The sequence below is a fragment of the Pan troglodytes genome, chromosome 8, assembly GCF_028858775.2.
Source record: "Pan troglodytes isolate AG18354 chromosome 8, NHGRI_mPanTro3-v2.0_pri, whole genome shotgun sequence".
Lineage (NCBI taxonomy): Eukaryota > Metazoa > Chordata > Mammalia > Primates > Hominidae > Pan > Pan troglodytes.
The window spans coordinates 70,647,197-70,668,594 of record NC_072406.2 but is presented as its reverse complement, the minus strand read 5'-3'; the positions used below and the strand labels follow the sequence as shown (position 1 = coordinate 70,668,594).

General features: G+C 38.8%; 1 protein-coding gene across 2 annotated transcripts; it reads right to left on the bottom strand.

Moving 5' to 3' along the window:
- Window positions 1–8,955: 8,955 nt before the first annotated feature.
- On the bottom strand, window positions 8,956–20,007 carry TFAM (transcription factor A, mitochondrial). 2 transcript variants are annotated; one of them, NM_001194942.1, is given in 7 exon segments: window positions 10,022–10,168; window positions 10,682–10,738; window positions 14,252–14,347; window positions 16,295–16,444; window positions 16,854–16,924; window positions 18,775–18,893; window positions 19,465–19,565. In NM_001194942.1, coding segments are annotated over 7 exon segments (741 nt in total).
- Between the last annotated feature and the right edge of the window lie 1,391 nt (window positions 20,008–21,398).

Here is a 21,398-nt window from a genome sequence, read left to right as displayed (position 1 = left end):
AGATGAAAACAGGATTTGAGCTCAATGCTGAATTCCACAATTAATTAGCCGTGTGACCTACTAAATAATCTATAAGATGGGTGTTGTTGTTTTGTATAGTGGGGTGAATGGTAGGCCAAAGAAGGAAATGCTTGTGCCCTAATCCCTGCAGCCCATGAGTATTATTGTATGGCAAAGGATGTGATTAAGTTTCTTGAGATGAAGGGTTTTTCCTGATTATCTGGGAGGACCGTAAATGAAATCACATGTATCCTTGGGAAAGAAAGGCAGAAGGAGTCTGGGGACACATAGAGAAGAGGAGATATGAAAATGGAGCAGAGGGAGCTGCAGCCACTACAAGCCAAAGAATGCTGACAGCACCAGAAACTGGAAGAAACAAAGAACAGATTCTCCCCTAGAGCTTCCATAAGGATTATGGTTCTGTTGACACCTTGATTTTTGACGCCTAGCCTTTTAAAATTACTGTTTTTTATTTTTTTAAAACAAGGTCTAGCTCTGTTGTCCAGGCTGGAGTGCAGTGGTGCAGTCTCGGCTTACTGCTGCCTCAAACTCCCTGACACAAGCGAGCCTCCCACCTCAGCCTCCCAAGTAGCTGGGAATACAGTTGTGCACCACCACGACTAGCTAATTTTTTACTAGAGATGAGGTCTCACTATGTGGCCCAGGCTGGTCTCGAACCCCTGGCTCAAGTGATCCTCTTGCCTCAGCCCCCCAGAGTGCTAGAATTACAGGCATGAGCCAGGATTACTTCCGCCCTTTAGAACTGTGAGAGAATAAATTTCTCTTGTTTGAAGTTACCAAATTTCTGGTTATTTGTTACAGCAGCCACAGGAAACCAATAATTCTGGTTACTTCCCAAGGCAAAGAAGAAGCTAAGCAATACACAAGTGCTTTGTAAACTAAACTGTTACACAAGTACAAGCTGTCTTTACTGGTCACTTTCCACAGGGATTTCTAATACCATGCACACGGTTGTTGTCATGGATCAGTCTTCATGGAAAAGACTTCAGGGGAGTTCCTGGGGCTTTCCTGTCTCATTGCACACACTTCTCCCCAATCCTTCTCTTTCCAAAAAGTTTAGTATTTCTTTCGGTAGTGGTGTGGATATTGCTAATTGTAGCAGCCCCCCAGAAAAAGAGTTAGAACTACCTTAGCCATGTCTCTTGAACCTAGGAAGCAATTACTCTTCTCTTTATCACAAGATCCTTCAGGATATAGAGCAGGCTTTCTCAACAGCAGCAAGACTGATGTTTGGGACTGGACAATTCTTTGCTATGGGGATGACTCTGCAGCATCCTTGTCCTCTACCCACTAGATGCCAGTAGTACCCTCCCCAGTCATGACAATCATGTATTTCTCAGAATAATGCCAAATGTTCTGAGGCAAACTGCTCTGCCCTCCCTCCCCACCAATCAGGTCAAGAAACCCTGATTTAGAGGATGACAGGACATGACTGGCCAAAGATCTATCTAGTGTGACTGTATTAGGGAAGCAGAAGCCTAGAAGAGCCAGAGTGACACCATTTTAAAATCAACTCCATCCTAAACTTCCCAGTCATGACCCATGGTCCTAAGATGTTCACAGCTAAGAAAACAGCTTAAAGACACCTGTAAGAACAAACTCCTACAGCAGAAAGTCCAGATGTCCCAATACTCATAACAATATATGCTTCCAAGAATTATAGTTATGCTTTGATGCACTTACACACTAAGAAGTCAAACACAGAGTTATTTATTTATTTATCTGAGATGGAGTTTGGCTCTGTCACCCAAGCTGGAGTGCAGTGGCATGATCTTGGTTCACTGCAACCTCCGCTTCCCGGGTTCAAATGATTCTCCTGCCTCAACCTCTTGAATAGCTGGGATTACAGGTGTGTGCCACCATGCCTGGCTAATTTTTGTATTTCGTAGTAGAGATGGGGTTTCGCCATGTTGGCCAGGCTGGTCTTGAACTCCTGGCCTCAAATGATCCACCCATCTAGGCCTCCCAAAGTGCTGGGATTACAGGCGTGAGCCACCGCACCTGGCCAAGGATGGATTTCCTTAAATCACTAAAGTACTAAATTTTGTCATGCTGTCTATCCACCTGTACGCACACCTTAGTCTTTACATACAGAAGACCCCTATATAAGAAAAACTTAAAGACAGTGCATTCCTCTGCTTGTTTTCTGAGGACGCCCTACTCTGGAATGGAGTAGCTTTCAATAAACTATCTCTTCTCACTGCACTTTGCAACTCATCTTGAATTCTTTCCTGTGCAAGATCCAAGCCTCTATTGGGGTCTGAATCAAGATCCCCTTTCTGGTAACAGCTCCATTCCTTCTAGATAACCCCAATCTCCATTCATAAATTAAGATTTGTCCTAGATGTCAACAGAGGACGTATGTCCTAGTAGCTTGCTGATTCATCATGAAATTGGTCTTTTTGATAGTTTCATCAGTGTTTCTTAAATTACGATCAATATTCCATCTGTGGCAGGATCACTTGAGCCTCTTGTTGACCTGCTGAGAGATCCAGGAATTTCCATTTTACGTGTTTTACAGATGATTCTTAAAATTTCTTTGATAAACACTAGTTTGGATGAACTTCAGACTCCAGGTAGATGATGTTATTTATTCTACTCTCCTGGTTCTGGAAACTGATCCCAGTTCTCCCTGACAAAGTCCTCCTTCACACTTGCTGTCAGTTGAACATCTGATTCTGGAGACCCCAGCCTAACTTCTGCCTACACTGACATCTCAGGCTGTCTGTTGTCACTTACAGTACTGATGTCTCACCTTTCTGTCCCCAATAGCATTGATGTCCTTGGATACAAGCTCTGATTTCTTTGGATGCATTCAGAGCTCTTATGTTTGTCTCTATATGAATAAAGCCTTGGCTGTGCCTAATGTAGTAACTCTATCAACCCTTCCAGCTTTAACATATTTTTGTATGCATGCCTGCATCCTAACTAGCCTTGTTCTGCCTTTAGAGCCCTGGATACAAAAACCTAGAGGGACCAGAAATCTATAGGTCTAGGTAGAGAAATGATCAAGTTGAAGGAATTCAGCTCCTTCTTCAACATTCCCCATCTTGGCTGCCCAAAGAAACTTAAGCATAACCTTTTCTATCTTTCTCTACCTTATCTCTCACACTCCATCAATTATCAAGTCCTGTGGATTCAACTTCTTAAATATCTCTTGAATTAACCGAATTCTGTCCATCCTAACACGAGGCAATTGAACGCGCTGTTTCTCCTGCCTTTCCACAAATATAGAAGACTGTCAGCTGCACAGCAGCCACTCTCACTGGCAGGTTAGCCCACAATCATGCTCCAAAATTATGTAGAGAACAAATTTATAATCTGCCATAAGCACGTTAATATGAAGATGCCACTGATGACACAGAATACTAGAAACTAATATACAAAAGCACCAACTTTAATTACAGATCCAATATATCCCTATCAAAACCCAGCTGGTTTCTTTACAGAAATTGACAAGCTGATCCTAAAATTCAGATGAATATGAAAGAGATCCAGAGTAGTTAAAACAATCTTCAAAAAAATCAAAGTTGGAGATCTCAGATTTCCTATTATAAAATTTATAACAAATTACAGTAGTCAAGACAATGTGGTACTGGCATAAAGATGACATATAAATCAATGTAATAGAATTGAGACTTCAGATATAAACCCATAGATCTGTGGTCAATAGATTTTTCACCAGGGTGTCAAGACAATTCAACAGAGAAAAAATAATCTTTTCAACAAATGGTGCTAGGAAAACAGATATCCACAGGTGAAAGAATGAAGCTAGACACCTATCTCACATTATACACAAAAATTAACTCAAAATGGATAGACCTACATGCAAGAGCTAAAACTATAAAACAGAAGAAAATACTGGGGGTAAATCTTCATAATCTTCGATTTTGCAATGGTCTCTTGGATATGACACCAAAAGCACAAGCAACAAAATGAAATAGATAAACTGGACCCCATCAAAATTAAAATTATTGTGCTGCAACTGATACCATCAATAAAATGAAAAAACAATTCCTGGAATGGGAGAAAATATTTGTAATTAATTTATTTTATAGTGGCTTTATGTCTATTATATATACAGAACTCCTGAAACTGTAATAAATGAGATAATCCATTTCAAAATGGGCAAAGAACTGGAATAGATAATTTTCCAAAGACATACAAGTGGCCAAGAAGCACATAAAAAAATGCTCAACATCATTAGTCAGAATGTAAACACATCAAAATCACGAGATACTTCAAACCCACTAGGATGGCTATAACAAAGACATACAATAACAAGTGTAAGATTTCCATATACATGATTCACTCATTATCAGCCACTACTGAACTGCAGCTTAGGAAGTTAGGAAGCTCTGAGTTATAATACTACTCCCACCAATGATAGCTCCACATTATTGAATCTAAAGAACTTTTTTAAATGGCCAGTTCCACCCTCCAGATTCTGGCCCAGCTATCTGCATGCACTGACGGTTGATTCTACTCAGCCATAGTCGAGAATCATAGCACCCGGCTTGAAAAAAAAAAAAAAAAAAAAACCTATTCTACAGTAGCGTATCACTCTACTTTCCTCAGTTTTGAGTAAAATATTCACTGGGGAGAAAAAAGCAAACCTTATGTCTACTCATACCTACCCCTCTCCTGCCCCATGCACCCTGTAATTTCTCTCCAACCACCTTAAGGGCCTTTTTTTTTAAAGATAGGGTCCTGCCATGTTGCCCAGGCTTGACTTGAACTCCTAGGTCAAGTGATCCTCCCATCTCAGCCTCCTGAGTAGCTGCGACTACAGGAACCAGCCACCACACACCCATGTCCACCCACCTTAGGGTTAATCTTTGTTACTAGCCCTCACTACTCAGAATTGGTGAGACCTCTCCATTTCTGCTTCACTCAGCTTATGTGGTTTGCTCACACTGACACCAACAAACACCTGTCAATCCCTATGTCCCTCCTGTCTTCCAAAAATACCTAGAAATTGCTGCTCTATTGACGGTAGTATTTCTTGTTTTCTAGTGTTGCTATTATTTGTCTATTGTACTTGGTTTTGCATTTTAGTCACCTGAATGATATCTGGAAGAAGGCGGTTTCACCATTTCAAATCTTTTTTTCACCACTTTATTGTCATTCAGGTTACTACAAATGGTAAGTAGAAGCTCTGCAAAAGTAAAAACTGAGTGGGAGGAAATCATTTTGGGAAAATATTCTGAACTATTTCAGTCCAATCAATATTTGATACTAAGCTTCTACAGCATCAGATGTTACTTATGTCAGCATAAGGAGAAAATTCCTATACTTTAAAAAAGTTTCCATTACCCCCATCTAAATATTGCCTGATAGTCACAGTATAAATTCAAGCTTGGAAAAACTACTGGCATCACTAAGTATCCCCTGACACCAAAGTTCCTGTTCATCTTAGTTACACAACTACTGATGACCTGTTCTGACTGGTGACTGAGGGGAAAAAATACAGAAATGAGTAAGATGGTCGGTAATACTTCAACACTTCCCAGTGATTAATAAATTTGGACCCGTCGTCTCATCACTTAATCCTATCCAACATTTAACGCATGAAATTTCCAGTAAAAAAAAAAAACAGAAACTCATAGATGTGTCTAATCAAAACTGCCCTTTCTAAAAATATGAAGGCTAGCAGTTGGTAACCTATATAATAAAAGGTCACTGTGTCAAAACTATGTACTCCTTTCCCTCTTCCCCCATTGTATACCTGATTTGTGGGAAGGGGGAGACGAAATGGGATAAATTTTAAATTAATACAGGCAAAAAAGAATAAAGTCAGAGATTTTCTTAGACATCACATATGTAAATCAGAAACCAATATATAAATGATGCTTGGTGATGAAAAAATGTTTAGTTTATTTAAAATTCCTGTTTAGAGTCAACTTTATTTACTGGCTCCTGTAACCAGTGAAACATTCTGAAATGTATTAGATAACGGTTGTATGTTTTATATATTTCATATCGAATATAGTAAGTGATTTAATCAATTAACAAAAGTCCTTTATTTGTGAACGATGAGAGAGACTGACACTAGCTTTGTATGGTTTTACTTTGGAAAGTTTTACAAATTTAAAGTAATAAATGTATTCATTTTCTTACTCTGCAGAAGTTCAATTTTAAAAAGAACATTACTGTTCTAAAATTTCAAAACATACAACATAGTCTGTGCTTGTAACATTTTCAGATTTGTCTGTGATAGCTTGATGTTATGAAGAGAAGGAGGGAGAATGGCTGTGAGTGGAGAAAAGAGGGAGAGAATATTCTTATAGTAAATGTTAGTAAAATTAAGAGAAATAATGGGTACTGTCACTCGCAATATAAAAACTTCCTGCTGTTTTAGCACAACCTGGTGGTGATAAATTTTAGGTAAAGAAAACATCAGAAAAATCAATAAAGTGTTCTAATTACTTTAAATCTACTTATTGTACACTATTTTTTTTCAATTCAGAAATCTAAATATACACATTCAGAGCAATTACTAAAAACTAACACATGCCTTGTACAAAAAAAAAGACGTTTCCAAAAAGGAGTTAGCCAAACGCAATAGCGTAATTACAGAATTACAGCAAGCTGAATACGTACACAGTATTATTTAAGCAAACATCAGAAAGTAAAATAAATACACAACCCTCCTTCCCCTCATCAAATTACTTTTGTAAAACCTAACATTGGTACTCCAAAGAACAAAAGTATAAAAACTACCGTATGCCTATTCATGACAGTATACACCCTGCTTGATTTCATTTCTTCAGCATCTTTCCTTCTAACACTCAGCTCCTACAGCAACTACTTTGTTGGATGAAATTAAGAAAAGTCTAAAAAATAATAGCAAGGCTTGATGGTCTGCACCTATAATCCCAGCTACTCAGGAGGCTGAGATGGGAGGATCTCTTGAGCCTGGGAGTTCAAGGCTGCAGTGAGCCATGATCACATCACTGCATTCCAGCTTGGACAGAGCAAGACTGTGTCTCCAAAAGAAATAGTAAGGCTTTATGGTCAAGCATGGTGGCTCACACCTATAATCCCAGCACTTAAGGAGGCCAAGGAAGGAGGAACGCTTGATGCCAGGAGTTTGAGACCAGCCTGGGCAACATAGCAAGATCCCATCTTGATTTTAAAAAAAATACAAAAATTAGCCAGGCATGGTGGTGTGCACCTACTGTAGTCCCAACGACTTGGAAGGATCACTTGAGCCCAGGAGGTCAAGGCTGCAGTGAGCCAAGATCACACCATGCCCTCCAGCCTGAGCAACATAATGAGACTCTAACACACACACACACACACACACACACACACACACACACACAAATAAGACTTTATATGAGTGGTCATTGGTTATGATGTTCTTATTCTTTATAAGAGAAAATCTGTGTATACTGTTACAGCTGAATGGCATTTGGTATATGGCATGCCAGTCTTCCACATGTACTGATGTTTAAGAAAGGCTTGGATCCAGTGTGTATTCTGGATGTCGGGGAAAAAAAAGGCTTGGAAACCAGGTTATCCTATTATTTAAAATATTAAAAATTACATTATTTTAGAAACAGAGAACCAAATACAAGCTGATACTATCATAAAATTACCATAAAATAGTTTTGCTCTTTTTTCACTGTTTACACCTTTCCTCCCTATATTGTTAAGTACTTGAGAAACATACTTAACACTGAACTTCCCAATATATTTGGGAAGGTATGATATGAATGTTAAGTATAAAATAATACGGGTAGTTAATGTTAAAAGAACTCAGAGGAAATTTCCCCGCAGGGTAACTACAAAGATGTTTTCTATGCTGCATTTGTCCCCAGATGTTTATGTAACTCATTCCTCTATCTCAATCATTACATACCCCTCATTACAAACACTCCTATGTGCTCTCTGAGCTCATCTGAAGAGAACAGAATTGAGTCGATGATTTGAGTTATGATTTTCTCCATTCTCCTAGGGACTGTACATAATTAGTACCATTCTAGATGACACAGGGACTTAGGGCTTTTTCTCCTGCAAACCTAATTGAGAAAGCCTGTGATAGACACTAGCACACCTCCTTCTCTTTCCCCCTACTCCCAGACTGCTCTGGCCTCAAAACCATCCTATCTATTTCACCAATGGCCAACACTGTCCTGTCTGCACCCAGAGTGAGAAGCTCCCACAGGGAAAAGTTATTTTAAAATATCCAACTTTATATATTTAAAGCCTCATATTTCCTCATAAGCTACTATTTTTCTCTTCCATTCCTACCTTTGTCAAGCTCAGCATATAACAAGTCATCTTTTTGTGACATCAAAGTCTTCAAAGTCTTTCTGGAGATCTAGAATCTACAATTTCTAAATATTTTGCATAACGCATAAAGTGCATACAAATTGAGTTATCCTATATCTGTGAACTGATGAGAATTATTCTGCTCAAACAGGTGGTGAAAACCTTTGCTTGACTCTCCTAAAAGGATAAACAAATACTAAAGAAAGATGGCTTTCAACTACAGTGAGGTTTTTGTGATATGTGCTACTGGAAAAAGTACATTTTTACTAAGCCATAGCAAATAATTTTAAAAGAATATCATTCCACAGTATATGGATCTTTTTCATTATACTGCAATGTAATTTGAAACTAGATTATTTTCCTTGCTAACACTGAGAAGCAACAATTTGTTTAGATTATCTAGTGATGACCTTTTTCCTCTTAAAGGTGACAATGATTCTAAAACAAGAACATCTGAAAACATTTGAAAAAACTATCCCAACACTTCAATACGTTGGAACAGTAGTCATATCACACTATACTATAGACCATGGGTTGATAAATTTTTTCCATAAACAGACAGACAGTAAATATCAGGCTTTGTGGGCTATAGTTTCTGTGGCAGCTACTCTGCCACAGAAAAGCAGCCATAGACAAGTAAAAGAATGATCTTGGTTGTGTTTCAACAAACTTTATTTATGAACACTAAATATTCATGTTAATTTTCAAGTATCATAAAAGTCTTTAAAAAAAAAACATTTAAAATTATAAACACAATTCCTAGCTCACAGGCCATAAAAAGCAGGCAGCAGGCTGGATTTGATCCACAGGCCATAGTTGGCTGTCTCTTAAACAGGCTTTTATACGTTATGCAAAGTGTTTCAAATTCCAGAGACTTTGGAGACTTTTCGTTTTTTAGATTTCTCATTTTAAAACACACATAATACAAGTTTTCTTTCTGGATCAATATACTCACATGAGAGAAAATAATTCAGAAAAAAAAAAATTCCTTACTTAAAAAAAGGGAAAAGCTATAAAACAAATGTTTCGTCTTAAAATATATTTAGGAAATGTAAAATTAAAGATTAAAAATTTTATTCTATGCAACATAAAATAATATGCATAAATCTGGCACATAATTTCTTAGTTTTTACTTTAGAAAAAAGACAGTAAGAAAAAAGTTTATAAATTTCTCAGTCCCTTTTATACAAAGTTGCAACTAAAACCAGCAATCACTTATATGTACAACCATCAACTCTGAATACAATGTGAATTATACCTAGGAACTGTAATTTACCTAGATGAGTTCTGCCTGCTTTATGAAAAACACACACTTATATCACAGAACACCGTGGCTTCTACAATTTGTAACAATTTTGAAAACGAAACTCCTGCCTCCATAATATAAGGAAACAAGAGTACTCTTTCCATAGTCATCATCCTGTATAAAAAAAACTTCATAGTCTGATTTACCTTTGTCAAAGGTAAAATGATTCACATTTGCTTGGATTACTCTGATCCTCAGTAGTTCCTAAACACAAAATAAATTTTGCATGAACCTTTATCTGGGTTTTCCAAAGCAAGTATTACGCTGGCAGAAGTCCATGAGCTGAATAAAAAGATACTAAATATAAAAGGTTTACCAACTTTATCCTTTCTTAATTTTACGATAGCTTCAGGTATTGAGACCTAACTGGTTTCCTGTGCCTATCCATTGTGAACACATCTCAATCTTCTACTTTTAACACTCCTCAGCACCATATTTTCGTTGTTTCTTTATTGTGCGACGTAGAAGATCCTTTCGTCCAACTTCAATCATTTGTTCTTCCCAAGACTTCATTTCATTATGATAACGAGTTTCGTCCTCTTTAGCATGCTGAATATATAACTGAGAAAAAGCATAACTGTTAAAATGATTTACTTATTTTTTGAGATAAAATGATTATTTAAAATAGCAATTAATTTCTGGAATGCTTCTGTATATACTTTAGAAATTACATTACCATTCTACATGTATAAAGGCAGACTGGAGAAGAAATATTTTCATGAGATAAAAGTTAGATGATGAAAATGTAAGAGATAGACTGTTTTCTCTTTGAATGAAATTGTTACAAGTTCAGATCTTGAGGTGCAGGAAGCGGGCAGCAGCAGGGTATCACCGCCACTCAATAAGTGGACACTCAGGCTTATGAGTGCTGTGGTTTCAAATACCAATTTTATTTGCAGACAAAAACTACCAAGAGAAAAATGCCAAACTGGTTCTGAGAATATGAAAATAATTTTAGAATACTTGTATTATTAGTCATACAAGGTTGTCTTCACATGAATCAAGCCTTGCCCTAATATATTCTCTCACAGATATCCTAAGTAGACACTTGAGACTAACAACCATAATACTCACTTCCTTTTCAGAGTCAGACAGATTTTTCCAGTTTTCCTTTACAGTCTTCAGCTTTTCCTGTAAAACAATATATGTTTAAGTTAAGGTAGATATGGGGACTTTAGTGACCTTTATTATTCATTCCAACAAAAACTCAAGATACCAAGAATTACAGGCAAAGCCTCATCAATTCTTAACATCTTTTCTCTCTAAACAAAAACTATCAAACTGTTACAATTTACAAAAATGAACTCAATGAAGGTACATATTTTTGATTCGGAAATATTAATATTCAGGTATAATCTATGTGTTGTCATAAACTAACTTCAAAGTCTGTTTTTATTCCTTCCCTGTAGCTTTAGGTTTTATTTGAAAATCTGTGCTTCAGTGTTTAGATACAGTAATAAGAACAATACAGCACAAGTCCAGTAAGTCTACTTAGTTGAACTTAATTATATGACCTGGAAAAGGTCACTTTACCTCCCTTGGGCTTGGCTCTTCATTTATAAAATTAAAGGGATAGAATTTTTTTTTTTTTTGAGACAAGGTCTCACTCTGTCACTCAGGTGGGAAAGCAGTGGTATGATCACAGCTCACTGCAGCACTGACCTCCTGGGCTCAAGTGATCCTCCTGTCTCAACTTCTGGAGTAGCTGGGACCACAGATATGCACCACCATGCCTGGTTAATTTTTTTTAAAAACTTTTTTTGTAAAGATGGGGTCTTACCACGTTGCCCAGGGCTGGTCTTGAAATCCTGGAATCAAGCAACCCTCCCACCCCGCTTCCCAAATTGTTAGGATTACAGGCATGAGCCACTGTGCCCAGCCAAAGATGTTTACTTTTGCTTTCCCTAAAATCCCATTAAACAAAGAAATCTTTTTAAAGGATGATCCCACATGAATAAAGACAACAGAAGAGGGCACTATCAACACAAAATTCTGGAAGCTGAAAAGCAGATGCATTAGTGGTAACTGACTTAACTGACAAAAGAAAGCTAATTGTTAAACTGACAGTGGAGAAAACCTAAAAGCAACTTAATTTACCATACAGAATTCCCAAATATCTCAGGAATTGGCAGCACCAGACAGGTGTAAAACAGGTGAAGCTAAGGTTAAACACAAGATTGGCTGAAAGACTGTTTAAAAAGAGATTAGGGCCAGGTGCGGTGGCTCACGCCTGTAATCCCAGTACTTTGGGAGGCCGAGGCAGGCAGATCATGAGGTCAGGAGTTCGAGACCAGCCTGGCCAATATGGTGAAACCCCCATCTCTACTAAAAATATAAAAAATTAGCCAGGTGTGGTGGCACGTGCCTGTGGTCCTAGCTACTAGGCAGGCTGAGGCAGGAGGATCGCTTGAACCCGGGAGGCGCAGGTTGCAGTGAGCCGAGATCACGCCACTGCACTCCAGCCTGGGCCACAGAGTGAGACTCCGACTCAAAAAAAATAAAGAGAGGTTGGGTCAGGCACAGTGGCTCACATCTGTAATCCCAGCACTTTGAGAGGCTGAGGTGGGTGGATCACCTGAGCTCAGGAGTTCAAGACCAGCCTGGGGTAATATGGTGAGACCCCGTCTCTACAAAATACCCAAAAAATTAGCCAGGCTTGGTGGCACATGACTGTAGACCTGGCTACTCAAGAGGTTGAGGTGGGAAAATTGCTTGAGCCCGGAAGGCAGAGGCTGCAGTGAGCTGAGATAGTGCCACCGCACTCCAGCCTGTATAACAGGCTGCCTGTCTCAAAAAAAAAAAAAAAGAGGTTAAATTTCTACCATGGCAAATTTTAGGACATCTATCCTCTCTAGAGAGTAAAATAGTGTCACTCTGTGAAAACCAGGTACAGGTACAGTTGAGGGAAATGGTACCATACTAAAAGCAGAGAGATTAAGTTAAAATGTATCCAGCAGTTCAGGAAAAACAAAACAAAACAAAAAAAAAAAAAAAAAGGAAAGAAGACTAAAGGAAAACAGTATGGGAAAAAATAAGAAAATTAGAGGACCAGCTCAGAAGATGCATATACAAGTAGCAGGAGTTCTAAAGGGGAGGGGAAAAAAAGCACCAGATCACATTTAAAGGACCAATAATCAAAACAGTTTTAGATTTCTCAAAAGCAGTACAATAAGGTAGAAGAAAAGGAATTTTTACATTTTGAAGAAATATGGTTTCCAAACTAGAATTCTATGCCCAGTCTAACAAGTGAATGTGAGGATACAGACATTTTCAGACATGCAAAACTCAAAAATTTAATCTCCCATGCACCTTTACTGGGAAAGATGCTATACAAGAATCAGAGTAAACCAAAAAAGTAAACAACAGAAGCAAAAGCAGCACCACAAGGATAATGAAGGCGATCTCAAGATGTTAGCTGTATACTAGGATTAGAAGGCAACAGTCACACTGGAACAAACCCCAGTTTTCAGAGTTAAACTGAAAGAAAAACACATCCTAAATTTACTAAAAGCTGGTGAATACCGAGGAGTTTGAGGGTGAATTATTGGTAAGTACAAAAAAAAAAAAAAAAAAACAAACCTAAGTGAACAAACAGACATAAGCAACTTCAGGGAAAATAAGTTTCGTAAGAAAGAAAAAATAATCATAGCATATGTCAGCTGTGAATACAGCTTACATAATCATAATACTATTAGGTTGGTGCAAAAGTAACTGCTGTGTTTGCCATTACTTTTAATGGCAAAGACCACAATTACTTTTGCACCAACCTAATATAGACACACAATTCCAAGCTAACCAAAATTTTAACTATATTGGGAGGTAGGGGAATCGAAACATGACAACAGTGGGATGACAGTTAAATGTCTAGCTTAAACGGTGGTAGGTAATGCTTAAAGCATAAGATAAACAATGATTAAAGTTGAAAAAAAATCAAGAAGCAACAATATAAAAATGTTATTTAGGGATATGGAAACAGAATTTGTAAAGTGAACTACAGATATAATAATCCCGTAGGCAGAGTGCCAAAAACTTCATCTTAGATTAACATGGGTTACGGATCTAAACATCCATTTCTCTTACTATGTCATATGATACAGGAAAAAAAGCAATTGCCCATTTGGAGCTTCTAAGCAGCAAAAAAATAGGAACGACTAAGCCACAGCAGGGACTGACAAGCTTTCTTTTTTCTTTGACACACTGATATGATGACATTCACATGTATAACACATCCCTATGGGCATAACCAAAATGTTATTAAAAGATATAAATGAAGCAATCGGTTACAATCAATTCCCCATAGAAAATATTGCAGCTCTACTCTCATTCTTTCTAGTGATCGTAAAACAGTTAAGAACTGCTGGAACAGAAAAGCCTCCAGAAGAACTTTAATATCCCTACATATTAAAAAAAATGTTAAGTATTTAAATTTAAAAAGTTGGCAATGTATGTATGAATGTGTTGGCAACTACATACCCAAATTGATTGTATATGGTAAGAAAAAAGATTTTTCTTTAAAGAGGGCCTTAGCAAAAGAGTTTACTGTCTGGATATTCACTACTTTTCTTCACTACCTGACACATGGCACTCTAGACTTTTCCTGTCTAAATATTTTAAAAATTAAACAAAAATATATTTCAGCTTTACCTGCGGTGAATCACCCTTAGCTTCTTGGAATCTTTCAGCTACATAAACGTTATAAGCTGAACGAGGTCTTTTTGGTTTTCCAAGCAGTGTTAACTCCTGAATTAAAAAAATTGGAGGGTCAAAAATAGTGTTAACCTCCATGAGACTTAATTTTACCTACTCAGAAACTTTATTCACTACTACGCATTACAGATTATTCCTTAAAGTGAATGTTATGATTCTTATATAGTGTGATTATTACATCTTGCGGTCAGAATTTTTTTGACAGCACTGTTTTGAAAATTATATTAGATTTCACCAGTTATTTTCCATACAAAACCATTTCCTTTACCTATTATTCTCATAGCCTCCATGAACTAAATAACTGAATATATATGTACAAAACCTTTTTAAAAGATAAAACAACCTTAGGTTCATCCTTGTAAGATACTACTGTCCCCTTGACCAAATCACTGCATGCTTCCACCACAACCCAAGAACAATGGACTATTTGTTTAATAATCTTTCATCTCACTCCATTCCCTGAATGTCTCCACCTTTAAAGCTCCATAGTTGTGTTAAATTCATTTTACTAGTTACCAAAAGGGAAGAAACTATGGAAAAGAATACAAGTAGCCCTTACTATCAGTTTAATTTCTGAGTTCAGGGAGTGATACTGCATTATTATACTTAAGTTTCTGAATTTGGATAGTAAGTAGTACCTGTAATTTACAAAATTCTGGGGCTCTTAATAGCAATTTGGCTATAATCAGTAACAAATTCAACTTTTATTCATAACTATAAGTAGGGCTCCTCTGATTTAGTTTCTTCTTCCTGAATCTCTCAGTCACTGAGTATTGAAACTACTATAGACTCCAAGCACTTTACAACTTAACTATTTCCCTCTTTGTTTCTAGAGCTATCACTAGGGATTTCTCTCCTGAGGGTTTTACTTGTAACTTCCTAGTCCTCACCCTTCTCACTTGATCTCTGAACTAGTTGGTACTGGGAGTCAAGAACAATTACAAAAGAAAGAGAGAATGACAAGGGAAACTTTATAAATGTCCAATTCTTGTTTCTGGTCCTCTCTACTCTTAGCACAGTGGGCTGGGTGCATTAAGGAGGAAGGGAGAATGAAAGAGGGAGGATATACTTTAGTAATCACTCTTCCAAACACCATCCTTATGTAGACACTCTATTTTTCACTCTTAGTATCTTTCTGGCTCCCTTTTACTGATTAGATCAGCCACCCTAAAGTAGCGGCATCATGGTCTCGAAACTGGGCGGGTCCTCAACCCTAGTGCTAGGACAGCTTAAAACATTAGGGTCAGGGAAAGATGTATTGGCATCCCACATTCAAGGCTGTAATCTAGTCTTTCAAAGAAATAGTTTTAACTCTGATGATCATTTTGTAATAGTGTAGGTACACGACTAGCAAACTGACCACCTCAAAACTAATACTGGCTCTATGAAAAAAATGTATAACTTTCAAATGATGACATTTATGTGAATTAATACATTAAGCTGGGAACTACAAATTTTGAACCATGTGAGGTTTTTAATAGTTATTTCTTTGAAGAAAAAAAAGAATTCCATCCTAAAGGCACTTAATTGATTAGCTAAATTGGCATTTTTCCGATGTGTTAATGAATTAATGCAGTCTACTCAGCAATATTCCATATCAAACTCACCATAATCTATAGAATAATTCAAATTAATACGTTATTCTAAAGAAGACTCAGAAGCAAAGATTCTTGCTACTCCTGGTTTGACTGTTTCATAACTCTGTTCCTGTAGTTTCCATTACTGTTCTACTAACTGTACACCTTAAATGTGGATACATCTGCAAGTAGCAACAAGGATTTCCAAACAGACTCAATGGCAAGTGGTCCTAGTGGCTATCTCACTTTTCAGAAGAGAACTATCCCACTTCTGCCTAACTGAAGAATACCTGATGACATTCTACCATATTTTATTTGCCTATTAAGAGAAAACTACCTATATTCATAGTTATATAAATCTCAATTCTTTACCATAAGAAAAAAGTATTTCAATGATACTCACTTTTTTTTTTGTCATAGCTTTCCTTTTTAAATGTTTGTCCATGATTTCTTTTTCCAAAGACATAATCTGACTTGGAGTTAGCTGTTCTTTAAATCTGCTTATCTCTTCTTTATATACCTGCCACTCCGCCCTATAAGCATCTTGATATATCTATAAATAAAAAACCCAAGTAAGTCAACAAACCATTGCTGGCAAATTCAACATAGCACATGCCAGGGAAAGGCAACTGCATGACTTCAGACAGACAGATTTTATCACCAGGTGGAAAATGTGCTCTGGGATGAGATGCATATGGATTAAAACATACATTTTCCTTGTATATACTAATCACGGTGAGAGTTTAGTAATCAGCTTCCATTTTCAAACTACTGCCACTTCTTCACCTCCACCCCATACATCCATATTCTCATTATTTATGCAGATGAGAAGACATAAAGTTTCTTTGTAGATAACAGATTATTTTTTAAAAAGTCTGATCCATCTGGTCCTTTAAAGGACATGACAATTGCTCCTAACTGCAGAATAACTGGTCAGCAATGTTGAAAACTTATGTGCTTACTTTTTTCTTTGAATCAGGAAGTTCCCTCCAACGCTGGGCAATTCTTCTAATTAGTTCTGTAGTTTTTGCATCTATGGAATGAAATAAAAAGAAAAAAGATGCCACAATTTTACCTCTCAGGATTAATTTCTAAAGATATCCAGGAAAGCACAATCCATACCACACATAACTTAATATAATGATTTAACTTTCCTTTATCCAACTAATTTAAACGTAAGTAATTTATCCAACATTATTAAAAGTCTATTATCTAACAACTAAGGAGTATACCATATACCACCAGAAACAGTCAACAGTTTGATTACTAGGATTTTTTTTTTTTTTTGAGACAGGGTCCGTCACCCAGGCCATCACCCAGGCTGCAGTGCGGTGGTACAATCTTGGCCTAATGCAACCTCCACCTCCTGTGCTCAAGTGATTCTCCTGCCTCAGCCTCCCGAGTAGCTGGGACTACAGGTAGGCGCCATCATGTCCAGCTAATTTTAGTATTTTTTGTAGAGACGGGGTTTCGCTATGCTGCCCAGGCTGGCCTCAAACTCCTGAGTTCAAGCAATCCACCTGCCTCAGTCTCCCAAAGTGCTGGGATTACAGGCGCGAGCCACCACACCAGGCTGATTACTAGTTTAAGAAGCTGGATGATCAATTGCTTCAAGTTTTTTACTTCCCTTCCATATTTCAAGCAAAACACTTTTTCAAGTCTTTGAGGAATTACTAAATTTATAAAAGCTAACAACAAAATACATTCTCGATTCATATAACACAGCCTCGTATTTCAATAACAGAAATATCACTTGGAAACAAGCTATTCGAAATTCAATCTGTCATTCTCCACTTCCTTCTTCATCTTAACCGGAATGATGGTGTGCAATTAATTGATTTTTAAAAATACCTGTTAGTACTAACTCTTACATTTAAAAGATGTGGGTACTTAAGCATATCTCTGAAACTAACTCCTTACCTATAATGTGAGCTTTTTAAAAAAATTATTATTGTTTTTTGAGACAGGGTCTCGCTCTGTCACCCAGGCTGGAGTGCAGTGGAGCAGTCATGGCTCACTGCAGCCTCAACTTCCTGGGATCCAGTGATCCTCTCACCACAGCCTCCCAAGTAGCTGGGACTACAGGCACTGCGCCCCCATGCCCACCTCATTTTTGTGTTTTTGGTAGAGACAGGATTTCCATGTTTCCCAGGCTGTTCTCGAACTCCTGGGCTCAAGCAATCCACCCATCTCGACCTCCCAAAGTGCTGGGATTACAGGTGTGAACCACCTCACCCAGCCTAATGTGAGCATTTTTTATTCTCGCCAAGAGGCTTTCTAGAGAGTCAACAAACATCCTACCTGGAAATGTTTTTTTTCAGGAACCCAAGACAAGAAAGGATTTATCCTTTACAACCCACCATCCCCTTGGCAAGGTCGAGGTCTGAATCAAAGAACCAGAGTGGCTCTGAACTCCTATGATGAAAAGGTTTATCCTTTCTTATCTTGAAAGCTCTTGAAATTAGCAGTAAATTGCATAGAACTTTACAGTTCTACAGAACTTACAGTTTATGGATGCTTCCACAGAAGTTGCAACTTTATTAACAATTCCCTGAGCCAGAAAAAGGAGAAGCTAGGCAAGAGAAAATAATTCATCAGTGGTCCTCTAGACCAAAGGCAACAAGGCCCCAAATTCAGCTTTTTTATCCTCTTCCTAGGGTGCTTTCTACACTATACGTTATTTTTAAAATACCGTTTACTAGTTCTCATTTATATTTAAAGCATTTCCATTTGGTATAAAATAGAACTTCCTATTTTACAGACATCAAATGATTGTTCCTGCAGTCACTGAATGCTTTAGTACTGCAATTCAACATTGGTATTTAACTGCTTAATGGCATTTTTATTACATGAGAAAAGGGTATATGCCCCAAAACTCCTTACCTGGGTTCTGAGCTTTAAATATGGGTAGTTGTTCTTTAGAAAATCGAAGGTAAGAACTTACAGGTTTCTTTGGACAACTTGCCAAGACAGATGAAAACCACCTCGGTAAATACACAAAACTACATATAAATAAAAAGAAAATAACCAGTGTCAGATGTTTAACTGTCAATATTCACATGTATATGAACACAGATCCCAAATAAGAGATGTCATCAAGATACTATGTATCCAACGCCTTCAACAAGAATGCTAGAGACTTATTAAAACCCTGTCCTAAACGGAGGGGAGCGTCTGCAGGACTGAAGTCTCAAAGCCCTTACCTCCTAGGAAGGGCAGGGAGTGAAGGAAAGCGTCTATACTGCAGCTCCTGGGCCCCGCCTCCTCAATGCCTAGATGATGGCCGGAGACTCGGCGCGAATTCGCAGAGGAGGCGGAAAGGATCCAAAGCTGGACAGTGAGGAGGGATGGGAGAAGCGAGTGGAGGGTAGCAAGAAGGTACGGGGTATTAAGAGAGTAAATAAAGGCCTGGTCTCAAAGCCACCGTCCCCTTGGCAAGGTCGCGGTCTGAATCAAAGAACCAGGGTGACTCTGAACTCCTAGGAGGGGCAGAAAGTGAAGGATAGGGTCTACATTCCAACCCCGGGACGTCCTGGGCCCTGCTGCCCCTAGGGCACAGGCAAGCGGGCCTACCTGAAGGGAGAGCGCAGTCGACTTCCACAGCCGGTGCACAGCTCTGCTCCAGACCTTCCCAGGGCACTCAGCACGCCCCACATGCTTCGGAGAAACGCCATCGCTCCGGCGGATGAGGCAGTGACCCGACCCCAATCTCAGAGAGCCTCCTGGCAATACACAACTCCAGCAATCACAACTGGAACCCGCGTGCGACCCTCCGGCGTGTGTTATCATGCCCGCCACTAGCGAGGCACTATGGGAAATCTGCTAACATCCGGTCGGTAGATGGGGGCGGGGCAGGGCGGAATTGGCGCAGGCGCGGGAGAGCGTCCCCCGGTGGGCGGCCTTGCCGGGGAGGAATAAGAGCCGCGGAGATGAAGAGAAACCGCAATCTTCTAGCCTGCGGAGGGCTCTGGCTTCGAGGCGGCGCTGCTGAGCCACCTCTGTCCCCGGCCGCCCGGAGCAGTGGGTTCCTCTGCCGGGCCAGGAGGGTGATGGAGGGACCGCGGCGGCGGCCTCACCCCAACCCGGCGTTGGCCGGTGTCCGCCCGTGACGGTCACAAGGGCTGTACGTAACAGACAGTCCTGCATCCAGGACCCCGAGGTCCGATCGGCGGCTGCTGCGCGCCCAGCGGAGCGTCTCAGTTCAAGCCAGGGCTGGAGCTCGGAGTTCAGAAATAGTAACGGGAGAGGCGGGGATTCGCAAACCTAAAAATGCAGATTCCAAGGCCTTACCGCAGAGCTTAATTCCGTGTGTCTATGTGGGGCCCATTAATCTTCATTTTAGCGAGTTCCCCAGAATTTAACAAGTTCTAATGTCGGTGGTCTTGAGACCACATTTAAAGCAATATAGCTTTAGACTGTTTATTCTACCATCTACTGCAGTCTTTCAGTCTGGCCTCCAGCTTGCTTAATTTGAGCAGAGGAAACTGGCTAGTTGTCCACAGTCGCTAGTCTCAATTCTTCTAGTTCCAGTATTAACATTAACGTCTTGACTTGGGAATATTGCATTCCCTCGTTAAGATTCAGTTTCCCCCTCTGCAAACGAGGATGTTAGACTAAATCAGTTTTCCCAGCCAAAGCCCTGAGAACGTGTGACAAGTATGCCTTGAGACATTGATGTGTCAAAAATTGCTGTATAATTTTTTTATTTGCGTTATAGAAATACCATTTTCTGTATAGGCAATGGCATGAAAAAGATTAGGAAGACCTAAAGATATCTAAGGGTCCTTCCAGCCCTTAAATACCAGTTGTTTCAGAGCTAACCACCTTCTGAGACAGCCTTTCTTCTGTTGGATAGCCGTAATTGTTAGAAAATTCTTACCAGTGTCATATTGAGCTGACAGTCTTCTTACCAGTGTCATATTGAGCTGACAGTCTATTACCTTTCTGTAACTATGAAAACATTGGCTCTCTGGAAGTAGGACTAAGCCTACTTCTTCTTTTAAGCGGTAATAACCACTTCCCTTTTATAGACTCCCAGGGTTGAAAGGGACCTTCCAGGTCATCTGTTCAAACCGCCCATTCTGGCATGGAATAAACAGGTTTTCTTCCTGAGTATATACTATGTACAACGCCCTAAACATAGATAAAAGACACAGTGTTGTGCCCCAGCCCACCCCCCGCCCCCAGCCCCAAAGGTGAGGCAAAGTAGCAAATAATTACAACATGGGGCTCAGACAGAAGTTACATTTAAGTTGATTTCTAAAATAATTTGTTTCCCTTTTTGTTGTAGAATGTTTTTGTTCTTTCAAATGTTTGACATAAACTTCTTTTGGATATTAAACTTTTTGTTGTTTTCGACTTTCATTTGTATAAATCTTGCTGTAAAGACCTTAAAAATCAAATCCATAACATTTTTCATCAGATACCAATCTTCCTTAAAACTCATTTACATTGCAGTGATAATTTTACTTCTAAAAGCAGAATTTACAAAGAAACATAACTTTATC

Excerpts from the sequence above, each read along its gene's own strand:
- TFAM (XM_009458459.5), bottom strand. The coding sequence starts at position 19,565 with ATGGCGTTTCTCCGAAGCATGTGGGGCGTGCTGAGTGCCCTGGGAAGG. Across the intron at positions 16,925-18,774 it reads ATTTAAAGCTCAGAACCCAG|ATGCAAAAACTACAGAACTA; the intron begins GTAAGGAGTTTT and ends TTCATTCCATAG. Across the intron at positions 16,445-16,853 it reads TTCCTGATTCAAAGAAAAAA|ATATATCAAGATGCTTATAG; the intron begins GTAAGCACATAA and ends TTTTATTTATAG.